At 40.2% G+C, this 20,132-nt stretch overlaps 1 protein-coding gene across 3 annotated transcripts in view; it reads right to left on the reverse strand.

Annotated features, from left to right (window-relative positions):
* Positions 1–3,138: 3,138 nt before the first annotated feature.
* Positions 3,139–20,132, reverse strand: part of PIAS2 (protein inhibitor of activated STAT 2) — a 128,293-nt gene continuing 111,299 nt past the window's right edge. For 2 of the 3 annotated variants that reach the window (XM_054672188.2, XM_063796075.1), the window contains one exon: positions 3,139–3,290. In XM_054672188.2, the coding sequence (XP_054528163.1) occupies positions 3,272–3,290 (19 nt within the window). In that variant the 3' untranslated portion in view covers positions 3,139–3,271. The remainder of the gene's footprint in view (positions 3,291–20,132) is intronic. The other variant, XM_016933643.3, reaches the window with a different exon arrangement.

The raw sequence follows: 20,132 nt of genomic DNA on the forward strand, positions 1-20,132 counted from the left end.
CTCACTGCAGCCTCCACCTCCCGGGTTCAAGTGATTCTCCTGCCTCAGCCTCCTGAGTAGCTGGGATTAGAGGCACCCACCACCACGCCCGGCTAGTTTTTTTATTTTTAGTAGAGACGGGATTTCACCATGTTGGTCAGGCTGGTCTCAAACTCCTGACCTTAGGCAATCCACCCACCTCGGACTCCCAAAGTGCTGGGATTACAGGCATGAGCCACTGTGCCTGGCCTGCTCATTTCTTTTTAACAATGAAAAATATTCCACTCTCTGGATATACCACAGTTTATTTTTCCATTCACCTACTGAAAGACATCTTGGTTGCTTTCAAATTTTGGCAATTATGACTGAAACTCCTAAAAATATCCATGTGTGGGTTCATTTTTTGTGTGTGTGTGTTAAGTTTTCAACTCATTTGGGTAAATACCAAGGAGTATCATTACTGGATCATATGGTAAGAGTACGTTCAGTTTTAAGAGAAACTTCCATACTGTCTTCCAAAGTAGCTGATATGATTTGGATCTGTGTCCCTACTGAAATCTCATGTCTAATTGTAACCCTCGGTGTTAGGGGTGGGGTCTGGTGGGAGGTGATTTAATCATGGGGGTGGATTTTCCCCTCGGTACTGTGTGGTAATATTGAGTCTGTTCTTGTGAGATTTAGTCACTCCTCTCCATCTACTCCTAAGATCTTATATGAAAGAAAAAAATTCACCAAAGATGATTAAAAAAGAATAAGAACCAGAGGCAAGGAGGAAAATAATTTGTATATTGTTTACATGAAGGATTAAATCCAATTAAATTTGTGATTTTATTAAATCTTTTTCAACTCTGAAAAAAGCAGCACAGTAAGGGATATAGCTTGACCAGTTATTAAAACACAGTATAAAGCCTCCATAATTAAAACAGCATGGTACTGACACTTGAATGGACAGATTACTAATAGAACAGAATAGAAAGCACAGAAATAGATATAAATACACACAGGAATGTGGGTTTTAAAAGTGGCTTATAAAAGTAAGAGAGCTGAATTATGAAATGATCCTTTACAGAGAGAAAAATGAGAAAGCCCCTCAATTCTTGGAGGAGGAAGGCTCTGAATGGGATCTTTACTTTCCCTCCTTCTATCCATGGTGTTGGATTTGTCTGAGCTAAAATAAAATGCACTCACTGTAACTTTGTGTTCCTTTCTAAATTCAGATAATTTGGGGCAGCTGGACAGCAGTAGAGTTTCTGCTTCATTAAGCCTCCATTCACCACCAAGCTCTTCAAAGCACCCCCTATTCCCCAGGCTTGGCCCTCCACCTCAGGCTCTGCATCTCTCCTGCTGTGGGCCAGCTGTTCCTGGGCTGTAATGTGAAGGCTCTTCAGAGGTCACAGGCCCTTCCCAACCCTCACCGAGGCCTAAGCCCAGATATATATGAAAGCAGAAAGCTGCTCTACATGTGGCTAACACTCCACCTGGATTTAAGCCCCAGAATTCGGATTGGTCTGAGGGCAGTGTGGTTATCACAGAATTTAAAAACTCACCAAGTTGTTCTAATATGTAGCTAAGATTGATAACAGCCACTTTACATTTTTAGCTCTTTCTCTCCATAAATTTTGGTAGATCATTCTCTGATGATGCATGAATAAGATAATGTTAAGTAAAAGCATTATAAGCTACAATGTTATGCATTAATATCAGAACCTTCAGGATGGGGAGAACAGGGTGAATTTGAGTAGGGATGCTCATATTTTAGCTGCTAATCAGTAGCACATTTGTGCTGGGGAACATGGTGAGGCCTTTTGTTACAAATGTTGATTTCAGATCCATCTATCTCTTTCATGTTTCTTCTAATAGCTCTATTGCTGCAAATTACAGAAAGTGCCGATGGTCTCACTGGTATTCTTAGGTGAGCACGTTTCATAAGGAAGCATCCCAGTTAGCCACCCCGAGTTGGAGGGTTTCCCCTCCACAACCCTCTCCCTCAAGAAAGCACAAAAAGATACTCTTTTTGAGCAGCCATGCATTCTGTTTCTGTTTCTTAATTTAAAAGCATGCTAACCTGTTCACAATCCCTTGTGGGTCACCTTTTAAAAATATTTTTGTAGCTAACTTTGTAATATTTTTAAGTTTCTACACTTTGTATTTAACTTTTAATTTAAACCTCACTTAAAAATATATGTCAAACTTATTTTATTCATCAGTTCACTCAGTGGTTTTTAAGTTACCTTTATCATAATACTAGCCTTTAGTATCCAGTTTCATTTACACATTAAAAAATAATATACACTGAATTTTATAAATTTCTATCTTGCTTAGTATAAAGTTTTATTAAAAAACTATCATGTGCTGGAGAAATAGGAATTCAGATTTGAGTTTTACAAAATTCATTCTAGTAACAAGAAAAGCTCCTGATTTGTCAGTTTCAGTTATCCTCTAATTTGCCTTCAAATTCTAAATGATTGGAAGGCAAAATGGGGCAAGGGACCTCAAGAGGGAAAGTTTTGCAGACCTCTTAGGTTCTCCTAGGGTCTGGAAGTCCTTTCTGAGGTCATATATATGTACTTTACTTGTGCAATTTTATATTTTGTTTCTCCCTAACAGGACTATGTACACTTATAAGCAGGGATAGGTACAGTTCTCAGATGCTTCCATAAAAATTCAGCACCATGCTAAGTACAGGGTAGGGTATTAGTAAATAATTCTTGCAGGCTGGGAGCGGTGGCTCACACCTGTAATCCCAGCGCTTTGGGAGGCCAAGGTGGGTGGATCACAAGGTCAGGAGTTCGAGACCAGACTGGCCAACGTGGTGAAATCCCATCTCTACAAAAAATACAAAAATTAGCCGGGCCTAGTGGCACGTGCCTGTAGTCCCAGGTACTTGGGAGGCTGAGGCAGGAGAATTGCTTGACCTCAGGAGGTGGAGGTTGCAGTGAGCTGAGATTGAGCTACTGCACTCCAGCCTGGGCAACAAAGCAAGACTACATCTTGAAGAAAAAAAAAAATTCTTGAACTCAGAGGAGGCTTTACCATTAAGTGAAGAAGTCCAAGCTCTACAGCCCCTTCAAAGGCCTCAGAAAAACTCTAGTAATGTGTTTACCTGGTCATGTGTATACAAATACAGATAATTGTAGATAATGTAGCATATACAATTATAAACAAGTGCACTACTATTTTTTAATAGGAATTGTGGAAAACAATTTATTGGAATGCTGTGTTTTTCCGGCACAACCTGCAGTGGTATTGAGGCAGGACAATGGGGTCTGGAGGCAGAGAACATAAGGCCAATTCATGCTGATTTCCTAGAACTAAAGCAAATGGAAACACTTCAGCTATGATAGGAAACATCCTCTCCATTTACATAGGGTGTACACCAAGTAAATGACTTTGTAACTTTACTTCATCATCTTCATTTACATAGTGTGTACACCAAGTAACCAATGGAAACCTCTAGAGGGTATTTAAATCCCAGAAAATTCTGTAACGGGCCTCTTGAGACCCTATGCTCGGGCCTGCTCCCACCCTGTGGCGTGTACTTTCATTTTCAATACATCTCTGCTTTTGTTGCTTCATTCTTTCCTTGCTTTCTGCATTTTGTCCAATTCTTTCTTCAAGACGCCAGGAACCTGGACACCCTCCACTGGTAACAGTACCACAAACAGCAGATTTGTGAAACTGCATGCTCTTTAAGTTCTTATCAACTTTTCTAGAACAATGAATTATCTTTTGTCACTATAGAAAATATTTCAAAATATAAAGATGCACTCAAGAAATGCAATAATGTAGAAAAAATGTTTATAGTGATATGTCAAGCAGTTAATTAATAAAATTTTTTTCTAGGCTTTGTGGTATTGCTCAATGTGCCGAAAAGGGTTAACTCAGCAGGCTCAGATTGTTCAAACCCTGCACATGCCAAATAAAGGACTGTCCCTTGATCAGCTCCTGGGAAGAGAACTTCTGGCCCCCTAGAATATCCTGTTTTTGTGTGTCTGAATCCCTGAGCCATGCTGTATCAGTTTGACCTCTGGGGACTAGAGACCAAGTAGCTAAGGTCAGTCATTCAGATGTTGATGCCTGTGACTGACCCCCCCCCCCCCCACTCCCCAATAAAAACATGGACATCAAGGCTCAACTGAGCTTCCCTGGTTGGCTGCACTCTACCTACAATGACACATTGTTGCTGGGATAATTCAGTGCTGTCTGTGCAACTCCACTGGGAGAGGACAAATGAAAACTTGGACATAATTTCTCCTGGACTTCACCCCATGTGCCTTTTTGTTTGCTGAGTTTCATCCATACCCTTCTGTTGTAGTAAACCATTACCATGCGGAAAACAGCTTTTGTTGCTGACATGGAGTCTCACTCTGTCACCCAGGCTGGAGTGCAGTGGTGCAATCTCAGCTCACTGCAACCTCCGCCTCCCAGGTTCAAGTGATTCTCCTGCCTCAGCCTCCCAAGTAGCTGGGATTTACAGTCCTGAGCTACCGCACCCAGTTAGTTTTTGTATTTTTAGTAGAGACAGGGTTTCCCCATATTCACCAGTCTGGTCTTGAACTCCTGGCCTCAGGTGATCCACCTGCTTTGCCCTCCCAAAGTGCTGGGATTACAGGCATGAGCCACCGTGCCTGGTCCAAAACATCTTCTCTGAGTCCCTTTATAATTGGGCCTGTGGGTACTCTTTTAAGAACTCCCAACAAAGTCAGCTTTTAAAATCTTGAATTGCCATGACCTTTCTCATTCTTAATGAACACTGACTTTCATACCTCTTAGTATAATACTAGTATTCCCAGTACTGCATTTTCCTAAATAAGGACCCTAAATTGTCTAATTTCCACCTCCACAAAACCTGGACCTACCCTTGTGTATATTCTCATATCCTGAGCCTTCACACATGGTGCTATCTTCACTTGGAATGAGTCTGCTGAACTGATCCACCTGAAAATCCTGTTCTTTGGTTCTTTGCCAGAAGTTTGTCCTCCTTGTCAGAGCAGTTCCTCCATCCCCACCACCCATAATACCTTACAAAGAGCTGCTTTAGCACTTACTGCATTAGAATGTGGTTACCTTACATTACAGATGCATGTGTGTGTGCCTTGCTAGACCAGGAATGGACTGGCTCTGTCATTTTGATTCTCTCAGAAAGGGAGGGACAGGAGACAGAGGACAGGTAGAGAATCAGAATTTGTGTTCATCACCAGACAGACATGGAGTCCATCACTGACTAGCTGTGAGATGTTGGGCAAGTTTCTCTCAGTGCTTCAGTTTCTTTGCCGTAAAACCACTTGCTGAAATACCACTTGCCTTACAGGTTGTTTTGAGGATTAAGTGAGAAGATGTAGGTGAAAAGACCTAGCCAGCAATCTGGGTAAAGCCTAAGGGCACAGGATCTGGAATGAGGTGCCCTGACTTTGAATTTCATTTTTCTCACCTGCTAGTGTGTGACTTGGAGCAAGTTATTTCACTTCACCTCAATGTGTCTATCATGTTATGGAGACGACAGCATCTACCTCACAGGACCACTATGATGGTTAAATGAGCTAGCCAGTGCCTGGCACATAAGAAGGAATCAATAAATATTGGCTATTAGACATTCAATGAAGGCTAATTCCTTTGTTTTATGGCATAAATCTGTGCATAGACTTGGGCATTTGTGTTTATTTCCTTTAAATTAATATAATCCTGCCTGTACCTCTATGGCAGGGCAGGCAGAAAATTCAGCCTCAGGCAGACAGAGCTCCCCCACGCCCATGTCTAAGAGGTGCTGCGAGAGGTCCCAGGTATTGGTCATCAGCTCCTACAGCTGCTCTGGAGTCCTCATTCAATATCTACTGTCCTCTCTCCCAGTCTTGGAAGATTGTCTTAGTCTGGGCAGGAAGGACCATCCCCTCCTCCCTCCCAACCCCTGCAGAACCTCCAGCAACATTCCCTAGAAGGGAGGGCAGCTACGAGGCAACTGGGAAGGCCAAGGTGGCTTTCTATCTTAATAAGAGCTCCCCCAAAGCCTGGCACCTGCTCCAACAGCTAGACTTGGGTGTAAGGGGACAACAGAGGGCTTCAATGTATATTTCTCCTACTACTCCTATTTTTTTACTCCAGCAGACTTTCCACTGCAACTGGGATTCTCTTGCATAGATGGAAGCCTCTGGAATAAGTAGGCCTATTTACAGGCAGATGAGAGCTTCAGGAAGCTACAATTTCCTACAGCCCTAAAGGTTCATTCTGCTACTCAATTATTGTTATTTATCAAAGGCATCCAAACTTACTAGACATTATGGTTCTTAGCCCTGGCTGCACCTCAGAATCCCACCAGGGGAGCTTTAAAAAGTGCCCATGCCTGGGTCCCCATCCTCCAGACATTGACTCAGTTTGAAGTAGGGTCCAGTCACAGATGAATTTTTGCAAGTTCCCCAGGTAACTGATGTGCAGCCAGGGCTGGGAATCACTGGTTAGGATTTGTGGATATGGATGAAATGGGTGTATTATATATAGAGAGAGACCTTACACTGTCCTTTGGAGCCCACCAGCACCACCTCCCTAGCCTTATATAGTGTAGTTACTGTTCTTCCAAGAGATGGCAGGGCCTGATGGGAAATGTCTTGGGTTGAAAGTCAGTTTGGAGTCTTAATTATTTCATTTTTGGTGAACAGTCTGTGGCCTGATTTCCCTTTAGAAAATAAGAAGTTAGGAGGTGAAAAGATTTCTGCCCTGTATTCTTCAGGGGATTCTGGAATGTAGCTTTTTGGGGGAAAAGTTATATACAAGACGTTTTAATATCCCTTAAAAAAGTCAGTACCCTAATACAAACAGTATGTTTTAATACCTTTATCTCTCTTCAGAGCTTAAAACACTATCCCCTCTCAGCTCTGAGACCTTCAAAGGAAATAAATTGGTGGTGGTATTGCCAAGTTAGTAAGAGCAATTAAAATATAACCTGGTACTAGTCACAAAATAAGTAAAATGCGGTAAGTTAATTATACACAAAATACATTCAATTACAAAATATACTAATGAGCAGTTTAAAACCAGGTTGATTTCAAACTAGAAATTCAAACTGAGTGAAATATATCAATGAGCTCATGCTGGCAAATACTTTGATACCTTTGGTCTCGTAATTTTATCAGCTTGCATTGCTTCACTGCTTTTTACATTTTTAGTTGCATTCATGGTCCTAATGAGGAGGGAAAATGTTCGTATTTGGGCTTAAGTAGGGGCTAGGAAAATGAGAACCATTTATTCCAACCTAAGATTTAATAATTAGATTAATTTCTATACATTTCCATTAATTAAAAGGTAGTGTAATAGCACTTAGTAAGTGCTCAGTATTGCTCTGATAGCTTTACATGTATTCTAATCCTCAAAACTGATGAACCCAAAAGGAAAGTACTCTGATTAACCTCATTTTACACAACAGGAAACTGGAATACAGAATAATTTAAGTAACTTTGCCAAGATCATACAAGCAACAGAAAAGGCGGCAGAATTCAAACTGAGACAGTCTGGCCACGGAGCCCATGCTCTTAACAATGACTTCACTATCCTGCTAGACCCTGCTCAAAAATCTTAATTTCAATTCCGAGTGAGGTGGAACATCTGATTCAGCTTCCATTCCATTCTCCTTCCAGAAACATCATCCCAAACCACAGAACACTTGTCTTTCTTTGCACTTCTCAGTATCAAAGGAGAATAACGTCCTTCATCTGGTGAGCACATTAGCTGATTCTGTTTATGTTTGCTTCTAAGAGTTGGAGGCGGTCCATGTATTAGACTAATCCAATCAACAAATATTAAGCACCTATAAAAACACTGAGGTAAAGGAGAGAAGAATCCAGTCTTTCCTTGCCCAGAGAAGGTTTACCACCTAGTGAGGGAGACAGATAAGCTGCCTCTGCTGGGCAGTGAGATAATTGCCACAATAGAGGGAAGCACATGCTGCTAAGATAGCTCCTGACAGAGGCAAGGACCCAGAGCAGGGGAGGGCAGGACTGATGGGAAAGTGTTCCTGGAGAGGTGGCTCTTAACCTTGGCCATGTATTAGAAACATTTGGAGAGACTTTAAAAGATTGCCAACCCCAGACCACAAACCAGTTTAATTACATTAGAACCTCTCATGCCCTAAAACAGTGGTCCCTGAAGAGCAGCATTAGCATCCCCTGGGAACCTGTTAGAAATCCCATGCCAGATCTACTAAACCAGCCCTCAAGGGGATTTCGATGCAAACTAAAGTCTGAGCAGTGGTTCTGAAGCTTAAACAGGCATCAGGATCCTTTCAGCGTTGCTTAAAATACAGATCGCTGTATATAAAGCATACTGAGACCCAGACTGCTAGGTCACCCCCAGAGGTTCTAGTTCCATAGGTCTCGGGTGGGAACCAAAAATATGCATTTCTGACTGGTTGTCACGGTGCACAATTAATGAGAACCACTGTCCTAGAGGAAAGGATGGCCAAATTGGAATCAGAAAGGTAAGAGCTGGCAAGCTGAAGGATGTGGATAATGGGATGAAAACATATTCAACGACACTCAAGCACCAGCTACATGCCAGGCGCTGCTCTAGATGCTAAGACTCCTGGAAGGAACACAGCAAAGTCCCTCTCTCAGGAGCTTACCTGTCCAGGAACACAGATAATAGACATTGTCTGAAAGTGACAAATTCAATGAAGAGCCTCCTACACTCCTTTTCCCCCCTCACACTTTTCCCCCCAGTGTGAGGGGGGAAAAAGGAGTGTAGGAGGCTCTTTGGGTAAAAGTACTCAGGTAAGAGCTCTCTGTGAAGACAACTATGGCAGACTGATACTTGTCCTACAATATCTCTTTTTCCCATCTTACAAAGCAGGAGAATGTGAGCATGGCACATGGCAATCCAGAAAAAAGACTACATTTCCCAGCCTCCCTTACAGCTGCTGAGACCACATGGCTAAGTTCCTGCCAATGAGATGTAGGCATCAATTTGCAACTTACAGGAACCTTTCTGAGGAGGATTAGCCTTTGTCCCTCCTTTTCCTCCCTTCCTCCATCCTGCTGCTTGGTTTGTGAATGCTGCTACCTTAGACCATAAGGACAGAAAACATGTACCGGGACTGGAAGAGCAGTAAGCCAAAAGCAACCAGGGTCCCGTAAGACGATGGAGCAGAGCCTTTTTACCAGCCCTGGATAGCAAAGTTCTAGACAAATATATGTCTAGATTATTTAAGCCACTGACAGCTTGGGTTGTCTTGGTATTTGTGACAGAAACTAATACTAGTTCAATGGCTTTTAAGTAGAGCCCTAAAAGAAATGAGGGAGCAAAGCATGTAGATATCTGGAAGAAAAAGCATTCTAAGAGGAAAAAAAAACAAGGGTAAAAGCTCCTGATGTGGGGTCATGCTCAGAGTATTTGAGGAACAGCAAGGAAGCTAGGGTGCCTGGAATAAAGGGAGAATGTTAAAAGATGAGGACAAGAAGTATTGATGGAGGGTTCAGATGATAATAGGGCTATTTTTAAAGTAAAAACTGGTTCATTCATATAAAATATGTACATAAGCATGTATATTTTGAAGAATAAGGAAAACATCTTTGTAATCACCACCAAGGTAAGGAAAATGTTGCCAGGACCTTGAAGTCTTTCTCTGTGGCTCATCCTCTTCCCTGCCCCAGAAACAACCACTATCTCCAATTTTTTTATAATCAGCATGTAGCTTTATTTTATAGATGCAAAACCTATATATATTTCTCTTGATGAAACTGCTGGGTCTACTGGGTGTGCACATGTATAAATTTACTAGATAATGCCAAACTTTTCCAAAATAGCTATGCTTATTCTACCATAGTGAATTAAAGTTCCCTTTGCCCTGCATTCTCAGTGCTTTTAGATTTTAATTAAAAGTGTGTAATGACTGAAATGTACACTTTAAAATGGTTGGTGGTAAACTTTATGTGTCGTACAACTCAGACAAAAAAGTGTGGAATGGCATCTGTTTCTGTTTTTCCCTGTATTGAGATTAAATATTTTTTTACATTTACGAAGATTTTCAGATACCTCCTATGTGAATTGCCTGTTCAGTCTTTCACCCATTTAACATTTTGTAGTCTGGCTGGGTGCAGTGGCTCACTCCTGTAATCCCAGCACTTTGGGAGTCCGAGGCAGGCAGATTGCTTGAGCTCAGGAGTTTGAGGCCAGCCTGGGCAACATGGTGAAACCCTGTCTCTACCAAAAATACAAAAACTTAGCTGGGTGTGGTGGTGCGTGTCTGTGGTCTCAGCTACTTGGGGAGCTGAGGTGGGAGGCTGCAGTGAGCCGAGATTGCGACACTGCACTCCAGCCTGGGTGACAATGAGACTCCATCTCAAAAAAATATATATTAAAAAATTTTTTATAGTCTGTCTCTTAATTCACAGGAAGATTTTGTATTTTCTGAATTCTAGTCCTTTGTATGATGAATGTTGCCAAGTATCTCCTCACAGCATACAGTAAGTCTTTTCACTCTTTCTGGTATCTTCGGAGGAAACTTTTTTGACAGGGTCTCACTGTCAACCAGGCTGGAGTGCAGTGGCCTGATCACAGCTCACTGCAGCCTCGACTTCCCTGGCCCAAGTGATCCTCCCACCTCAGCCTCCCAAGTAGCTGGGACGACAGGCATGTGCCACCATGCCCAGCTAATTTTTAAATTTTTTGCAGAGACAGAGTCCCTATGTTACCCAGGCTAGTCTCGAACTCCTGGGTTCAAGCGATCCTCTTGCCTTGGCCTCTCAAAATGCTGGATTACAGATGTGAACTATCTTACCCAAAGCAGGAGGCAGTCTACAGAGTAAAATCATAAAATAAATGCAGAAAAAGCATTTGATACAATTTAGCATCCATTTACCTAGGAATAGGAGCGAATTTTCTTACCTGATGAGGGTTATCTCTTAACTACATTAATCCATTAACAAAACATTGCATTCACTTTTATTTTTATTTCTTTATTTATTTAATTTTGGAGACAGGCCATGACATCCAGCCTGCATTTAGTTTTTCTGATGTAAAACCATCATTAAATTCCTGGGATAAATCCAACAAATCAGTATTTTGTTATCCTTTTTAAAACTTCATATTCAGTTTGCAAGTATTTCAAATTTTTATAACTGTAATTATCAGTGATACTAGCTTACATTTTTTCTTTTTCATACTATCCTTGTTGAGTTTGGTGTCTCAAACTCCTGAGTTCAAGCCATCCTTACCCTCACAAAGTGTTGGGATTACAGGCATGCACCACCAAGCCCGGCCACATATAACTTTAGGATGGTTTTAACTAGTAATAATTCTGTGGCTGTTTTGTTTGATACTAATACAACTACATCAGAATTCTCTAGGTTACAATTTGCTCAGTGTAGCTTTTGCTATCTTTTAAATTTCAACATTTATTATTCTTATGTTTTATGTCTTTTATAAATAGTATATTATTTAATATTTGATCATCTTTGTCTCATAACTGGAGCATTTAGTCTATTTTCACTTAGTGTAAAAGTGGTCAACATGCAAGGACAGATGAAAACTAGAAGAGTCAAAGGCAAAAGCTAGAAATCAAAACACCATCATACAAACGAAGAATCCCATCAATGAGCTCATCAACAGACTGGACCCAGCTGAGGAAAGAGCTGATGGACCTGAACAAATGTCAGTAAAAACTGTCAAAACTGAAATGCGAAGAGGAAAAATGAAAAAATGCACAACAAAATATTCAAGAGCTATGGGACAGTTACAAAAAGTGTAATACACAAATGGGAATACTAGAGGGAGAAGAAAGGGAACAGAAGAAATATGTGAAATAATGACAGAGAATTTCCCAACATTAGTGATAGACACACCACAGATCCGAGAAATTCTGAGAACACCAAAAAGGGTAAATACCAAAAAAGTCTACATTTAGGCATATGATATTCAAACTGCAAAAAATCAGACAAAGAGAAAATCTTCAAAGAATCCAGAAGAACAAAACACTCTACCTATACAGGGGCATAAATAAAAATTACTTTGTACTTCTCTTCAGAAACCACGTAAGCAATAAAAAAGGAGTAGTATACTTAAACATCATACTGGAAATCTTAGCTAATGCAGTAAGATAAGACAAGGTATGCAGACTGGGAAGAAAGAAATAAAACTTTCTTCACAGATGGCATGATTATTACGATTATAAAGAAAATCAAAAAGAATTGATGGGGAAACTTCTGAAACTAATAAATGATTACAGCAAAGTTGGAGAATACAAAGCTGATATATAGAAGTCCATTGCTTTCTTATATATAAGAAATGAACAGTTGGAATTTGAAATAAAAGCACAGTATCATTTACATCGGCATCATTTACATTAGTATTTCATTACCAAATGCAATACTTAGGTATAAACCTAACACAATATATCTACATGAGGAAAGATCTACATGAGGAAAATTATAAGACCCTGATGAAAGAAATCAAAGGACTAAATAAGTAGAGAGATATTCCAATTCCATGTCTATGAATAAGAAGACAATATCATCAAGATGTCAGTTTTTCCCAACTTGATCTATAGAATCAACACAGTTCCAGTCAAAATCTCAGCAAGCTATTTTGTGGATTCCTACAAATACAACAATGAAGAAGAACAATGTCTGAGGACTGACTCTACGTGACTTCATGACTAACCATAAAGCTATAGTAATCAAAACAGTGTAGTATTGGCAAAAGGAGAGACAAACAGATCAATGGAACAGAAAAGAGAGCTTAGAAATAGACTCTCATAAATACAGTCAACTAGTTTTTTTTTTTAATTTTTTTAATTGTTTTATTTTTTGAGATGGAGTCTCGCTCTGTTGCCCAGACTGAAGTGCAGGGGCACGATCTCGAGTCACTGCAACCTCCACCTCCCAGGTTCAAGTGATTCTCCTGTATCTGCCTCCTGAGTAGCTGGGACTACAGGCACGCACACCCCCACACCTGGCTAATTTTTGTATTTTTAGTAGAGACAGGGTTTCACCATGTTGGCCAGGCTGGTCTCGAACTACTGATGTCAAGTGATCAGCCCGCCTCAGCCTCCTAAAGTGCTGGGATTACAGGTACGAGCCACTGCATCTGGCCCTGATTTTTGACTAAGGAACAAAGGCAGTGGAAAAAAGATATCTTTTCACCAAATGGTGCTGGAACAACTGGTAATCCACATGTAAAAAATAAGTCTACAAACAGACTTCATCCTCTACACAAAAATTAACTCAAATTGGATCAAAGTCCTAAACGTAAGAGTTAAAATCTATAAAACTCTTGGAAGAAAAAATGAGGGTAAGTCTTCATGACCTCGAATTTGGTTGGCAGTGGATTTTTAGATAGAAAACCAAAAGCATGAACAACAAAGAAAAAGACAGATTGGAGACTTCATCAAAATTTATGTGTGCTTCAAAGGATAGTATCAAGAAAGTGAAAAGGCAATCCACAAAATGGGAGAAAATGTTTGCAACTTCGTATTTCTTAATAAGGGCCTTTATCTACAATATATGAAATACTCTTACAACTAAATAATAAAGTCAGATAGCCCAATTAAAACATAGGCAAAGGATCTGAATACATATTTCTCCAAAGAAATATACAAATCACCAGGCTGGGCACAGTGGCTCACACCTGTAATCCCAGCACTTTTGGAGGCTGAGATGGGTGGATCACTTGAGCCCAGGAGTTTGAGACCATCCTGGGCAACTATCTGTACCAAAAAATTAAAAAAAAAAATTAGCTGGGCATGGTGGAAAAAAAAAAGCCAGGTGTGGTGGTGTGCACCTGTAGTTCCAACTACTCAGGAGGCTGAGGTGGGAGGATCACTTGAACTCAGGAGGTGGAGGTTACAGTGATTGAGATCATGCAACTGCACCCCAGCCTGGGTGAAAGAGTGAGACGCTGTCTCTAAAAAAAGAAAGAAAGAAAAAATACAAATGACCAATAAACACATGAAAAAAAAATGTTCAACATCATTTGATAAATGATCATTAGAGAAACACAAATCAAAACCATAATCAGATAATATTTCCAACCCACTAGGCTGGCTGTAATAAAAAATAGTAGTAACAAATGGTGAGAATTGAAGAAACTGGAACCATCGCACATTGCAGCGGGTAATTTACAACGGTAAACAGCCACTTTGGAAAAGCCTGGCAGTTCCTCAAAATGTTAAACATGGAATTATATATGACCCATCAATTCTACTCCTAGGTATATAACCTAGAGAAATGAAAACATATGGATACAAACACGTGTACATCAATGTTCACAGCAGCATCACTTATAATAGCCAAACTGTGGAAACAATCCAAAAGTCTACCAGCTAGTGAATAAATAAACAAAGCATGGTATATCCATACAATGTTGTTGTTATTCGGCCATAAAATGGAATAAAATACTGATACATCTACAGCATAGATGAACTTTGAAAACATTAGGCTAATTGAATAAAGCCAGTCACAAGACCACATATATGATTCCATATGAAGTATTCAGAACAAGCAAATACCTAGAAACAGAAAGTAGATTAGTGGTTGCCTAGTGTTGGGAAGTGTAGTGCAATGAATGGGGAGTGATTGCTAATGGGTATGTAGTTTCTTTTTAGGGTAAGAATAATGCACTAAAACTGATCGTGGTGATAATTACACAATGCTGTGAAAAATACTAAAAAAGCAATAAACCATACACTTTAAATGGGTGAACTGTATATGTGTTATGGAGTTGAAATGTGTCTCACCAATGGGGCAAAATATATATATATATATATACACACACACACACACACACACATACATATATATACACATATATACATACATATATACATATATACACATATATATACATATAGATACATATATACATATATATATGTGTATATGTTGGAATCCTGACCCTTCATTCCTCAGAATGTGACTTTACTTGGCAATAAGGTCTTTACAGGGGTAATCTAATTAAATGAGGTCATTAAGGTGGATCCTAATCCAATATGACTCTTGTCCTAACAAACAGGGGAAATCTGAACACAGAGACAAACATGCACAGAAGGAAGACTATATAAAGAGACACAAGGAGAAGACTGCCACCTACAAGCCAATGAGAAAAACCTGGAACACATTCTTCCCTAAGAGGCCTTAGAAGGAAACAACCCTGCTGACACTTTCGTTTCAGACTTGTAGCCTGCAGATCCTGAGACAATACATTTCTGTTAAGACACCCTATTTGTGCAGCTTTGTAAAGGCAGCTCCAGCATATATGTAAAGCTATATATGTAAAGCTTTACGTGTGTATATATATATACACATACACAGCAACCTGCATACTGTGTATATATACACATATATACATGTATACATATGTACATATAGCTATACACATATGTACTTTACATATATGTATAAACACACAAAGGAACGTGAATATATACATATACACACACATAAACTTATAAGAAAGTAACTTCAAATATAATGGCATAGCTAAGTTGTAAGTAAAAACTGTTCTAGACACTTGATTAGCAAAACAAAAAATCTTGGCCCTCACGGAACTTACATTCTAGTGGAATATTAATAGTTGAGCACATCAAGGAGTGTAGGTCAAGTGGCTGGGGGAAATGCTGCTGACTGGCAAGATTACACCTACATTTCCAGGGCAGAGAGAAGAAAATAAGTTCCCAAAGATAGAAAAAGACATGTTGGCACAATAGCCAAGAAATGGAAGAGACTGTGTCAACTGCAGATGTTGAAACTAGTAAAAATCAAGTCCAAGAGACTTGGCAATTAGGAGCACATTTGACTTCAACAAAAATAATTCCAGGAGTGTGATGGCAGCTGAGATTCTAGCATGTAAACTACTTGCCAGCGACTTTAGGAGATTACCCGAGCCACTCTGTTGCGCCAATGTGACAAAACCCACCCTGAATAAATCCAACCTCTGACTGCTTCCACAACTATGGCTTCGACAGTGGGCATTACTGAAGAAAGCACTGCCATTTAGCTATCACTGTAAGTCTACGGTGTCCAACTCACCGCTAGTCCATTCTCTAATTCTCCAGGATTGCTATTTCAAACTAGCTGTTATACTCATACATCATCCTTACCTCCTCCTTGCTTCTGGAACCAATAACATCAATCATATGGTTCTCAAAGACATGAAAGCCAAACCACTAAGTAACTCTTAACTCTCTGCCGTTCAAATGACACACATACCTATGTCCACAACCATCCCTTCATCTGCCTTTGATCTGGATCCCAACTTCCTCCTCCTGTTCAGGAACCTTGGTGTACCAATGATCTTAGTCAACCTCTCCTGCACCTCCCGCATTTTTACCTCTACTGATTCCATCTCACTATCCTATTAGCAGTTAAACATGAAATTCAAGTTTCTTCCACTAAAAAAAAAAAACACAAACAACAACATCAACAAAACACGCCAGGCGCAGTGGCTCACACCTGTAATCCTAGCACTTTGGGAGGCCAAGGCAGGTGGATCACCTGAAGTCAGGAGTTCAAGACCAGCCTGGCCAACATGGTGAAACTCCTTCTCTACTAAAAACACAGAATTTAGCTGGGTGTGGTGATGCGTGCCTGTAATCCCAGCTACTTGGAAGGCTGAAGCAGAAGAATTGCTTGAACCCAGGAGGTGGAGGTTGCAGAGAGCCGAGATCAGACCACTGCATTCCAGCCTGGCCAACAGAGAGGCTCCGCATTAAAAAAAAAAAAAAAAAAAAAAAAAAAAAAATCCTTCAACCACATACAATTCTATTGCTGTAGCTCTGCCCTTCATAACAGTTTTTAAACAGTTGCCCATACTTGCTACTGCATTTCTTTACTTTGGGGTCCTCTCCCACCACAAACTAGGTAGACCCTGATCACTCCACTGAAATTGTTCTTGATGAAATTACGATACGGCCTGGTTAAGAAAGCCAAAGGAAGACAAAAATTACCATAATTCCTCATTTATAAGATTCATATTCCTCCCTCTCCTACATTTTAATAGGATACATATTGAAGTACTTTCATTGACCAATGAAAGCAATGGGTCATAGTTTAATTAGCAGGTTTAATTTTTCTTTAATGTCTTACAATCAGGTACTTAGATTCAATAAAATATGGTGGTATTTTAAATGAAAGTTTTTTTTAAAATGGATACTTACTTTTTTAGGTTGTATCAGCAGCTTTTAACTCCACTAACCACTTGCTTCTTGAAATACTCTATTTTTTGGCCTCTGTAATACCACGTTATTTTCCTTCAGTTTCAGCTGCTCCTTCTTGATTTCCTTGTGTTCCTTTTCCAGTCTTCTTTTCTCACTCATGAACTCCTCTGGATGAGTTCATCCACTTTCATAGTTTCAGTGCTACTACCCATCAATTGGTAGGATATGTCTATAGCTTGTCAAATAGCAGGTGGGCATGTCTTTCAGACATCAGGTCAACTGATTTTTGTTCCAGTTCCAAAGTATTGAGTCTAATAATGATTTGGGTCAGGTGGCTAGCCATCACAGTGAGGATAAATTATGTTTACAATTATATTGTATCACTCTGTGTAGTGTACCTGACCCAGATAAGGTGGTCCTCAGTACATAACCTAGAGTAGATCATATGAAGAATTTCTCCAGCCTTTTATACACAGTAGGGTGGGTCTACAAGGAGTTGCTTACACTTCCAGGTTTAATACACCTACTCCCACATTATTATCCCCACTGTGCACTGCTCTACCCACCCCTCATTAATGGCCCTTGCCCCTGTAAGTTTTGGAGTTCAGAAGGTGCGTATGCTGCCTTTCAACACCCCAGCATCCATCTCCCGTACCACCTACCCTAAACATGCACCTCCTTCTGTTTTCCTCTCTTGGTGAATGCTTACTGCTGAGGTATTATATATTCCAAAGGTATTGAATTTCCAGTCAGCATAAGTCAAGTGCAAATGGTTATCCACCATTTCTTCATCCACCAATATTTACTGGGCACCTTCTATGTAGCCCATATCATGTTAGGCTCTGGGATGCAAGTGAAAAAAGTTATCACCTCTGCCCTCATGGAGCTTACAATCTAGTAGGGGAAACACACAATATGCAGGGATTATTTTATGTATTAAGAGTATATAAACCAGGGTACTGGGATAATAGTTAGGGAACACTTGCTTTTTAGATAGAATGATCAAGAAAGGCCTCTGAGAAAGTAGTTAAAACTGGATTTGAAGACTGACTCCTCAATTACAAGCTGCATGACCTTGGGCAAGTAAGTCGCTTATCCTCTCAGAATCTGTTTCCACATTTGTAATATGGAGATAATCATGCCAAACTCAACAAATTCTCATTACTGTTTTACAAGGCCCTTCACGATCTATCTATGCATATTTCTCAATATTCCTTAGCAAACTTCCAGCAATTCTAAACATTTTTGGCCCTCTTTTTGGACAAGCTTTTAATCAATCCTCACATTTCTCCACATTACTTCTATTAAATCATTGAGGTGCCTCATTTACATGCTCTTGTAGCACCCTATACTTTGTCTTTTACCATTAACATTGTAATCTCCCTATTTCACACCTCTGTTGACGCTACCGGAGCACAACTTTGGTGGGGGCAGGATCCTGCCTTGTGTTCCAAGTGCCTGATACAATGCCTGGCACCTAATATAATCTCAAATACTGGATGACTGAGACCCTTTGTAAGCCAAGAAAAGCAGCAGTAGAGAGGTGAGAGACATGGAGATAAGACAGGGGAAGTCTGACAGAGGAAGGTCCTGAAGATGACAGGAGGAGACCAGAGTCAGTTGGCCTTAAAGGCCTACCTCATTCTCTGAAACTGGAAACAAAAAAGGATGGAGGTGGTCATAGGTGGGGAAGAAATCATGTTTTCGGACTGTCCCTTCTGTTTGAATTAAGCAGCAAAGTCATCTTCTGAGAAGGAAGTGGCCTGAAAAGAGGGCAATAACATTTGTTATAACTGATGAGAATGGGCAAAGGAACTATGCTACGTCATGTTGGAGGATGGATAGGTTACTGAGGATTTCTTCAAGGCTGCAATAATGAAAGAACAGTCTGGACAAGTAGCAAAGAGGAAAACAGAAAGCGTGGTTCAGTAGAAGAAAATGCTGGAGGTAAAGTAACCAATACCTCACAGACCAACTTGGATAAATCATCTATAGAATGTTCAAGATATTGAGAATAATGACCAGAATCAAGGAAGGCAAGGAACACTGTGAGTCAAAGCTTCCAGCAAATCAAAGGGAATGATCAGGCAGTTATAAGACTAGAGGTAGCTAATAGTATAACCTCTTGGCATGAGCTTCAGAGGCAGAGATTTTTTAGAGATGTGTAACGATGCAGTAGGGGGGAAGGACAGCAACCACCGTATCTTGAGATATGTAGAATGTGAACACAGCCCACGCTGGTGTGAGCTGTAGGGTATGGCAGGGCCTCAGGTGGCAGCCAAATTTGTAATGGGCAAGGCAGTGAAGAGAAAAATCAAAAGAAAAGGCTAAGATGTAGCCAAGTATGGCCTAGGAAGGGATCAGTGACTGGGGCGTGACTAGAACATAATACAGAATGGAGATAAGTGAAGGCAAAAATGGATGACAAGGGAGGTTTGTACTTTTATTTAAAAGACTGCAGAAAAACCAGGAATGAGCCCCATGGATGCTTCATTTCTGAAATCCCATGCTTAACATTCATCACTGTCTCCCATACATGATTCGTCTTCACTCTAAACGGCCTCCTGTCTCTGTAGATAGTGCCATTAACATCCAAGTTACCCAGGCTTGAAAAATGGATGAAAAATGCACTCAACCCTTACTCCTATATTCAGTCACTGAATCTTGAGTCTTCCTTTGAAATGGCTTCAGCATCCACTCCTTCCTTATTACTCTGGCCATCATCTGAAACCAGTTCTCATAATTTTAAGTCTAGATTCCCATATCAGTCTCCTAGATAGCACAGCTAATTAACATCACTTCAGTTTACGCAGAGAGCTTTTGGGGTAAGTCTAGGTCAGACTCCCAAGTCCACTACTCATTCACTGTGACCTTGGGAAACTTACCTAAACCTGTTTCATTTGTAAAATGGGGAATAACACCACTTTCCTCTGAGAAGCCATTGCAAGAATGAGACATTCTTGGAAAATTCTTTGCACAATGCCTGTTACTGGTTTGTTTTTGTTTTTTGGGTCTCACT

Source organism: Pan troglodytes, chromosome 17 (assembly GCF_028858775.2).
Source record: "Pan troglodytes isolate AG18354 chromosome 17, NHGRI_mPanTro3-v2.0_pri, whole genome shotgun sequence".
Lineage (NCBI taxonomy): Eukaryota > Metazoa > Chordata > Mammalia > Primates > Hominidae > Pan > Pan troglodytes.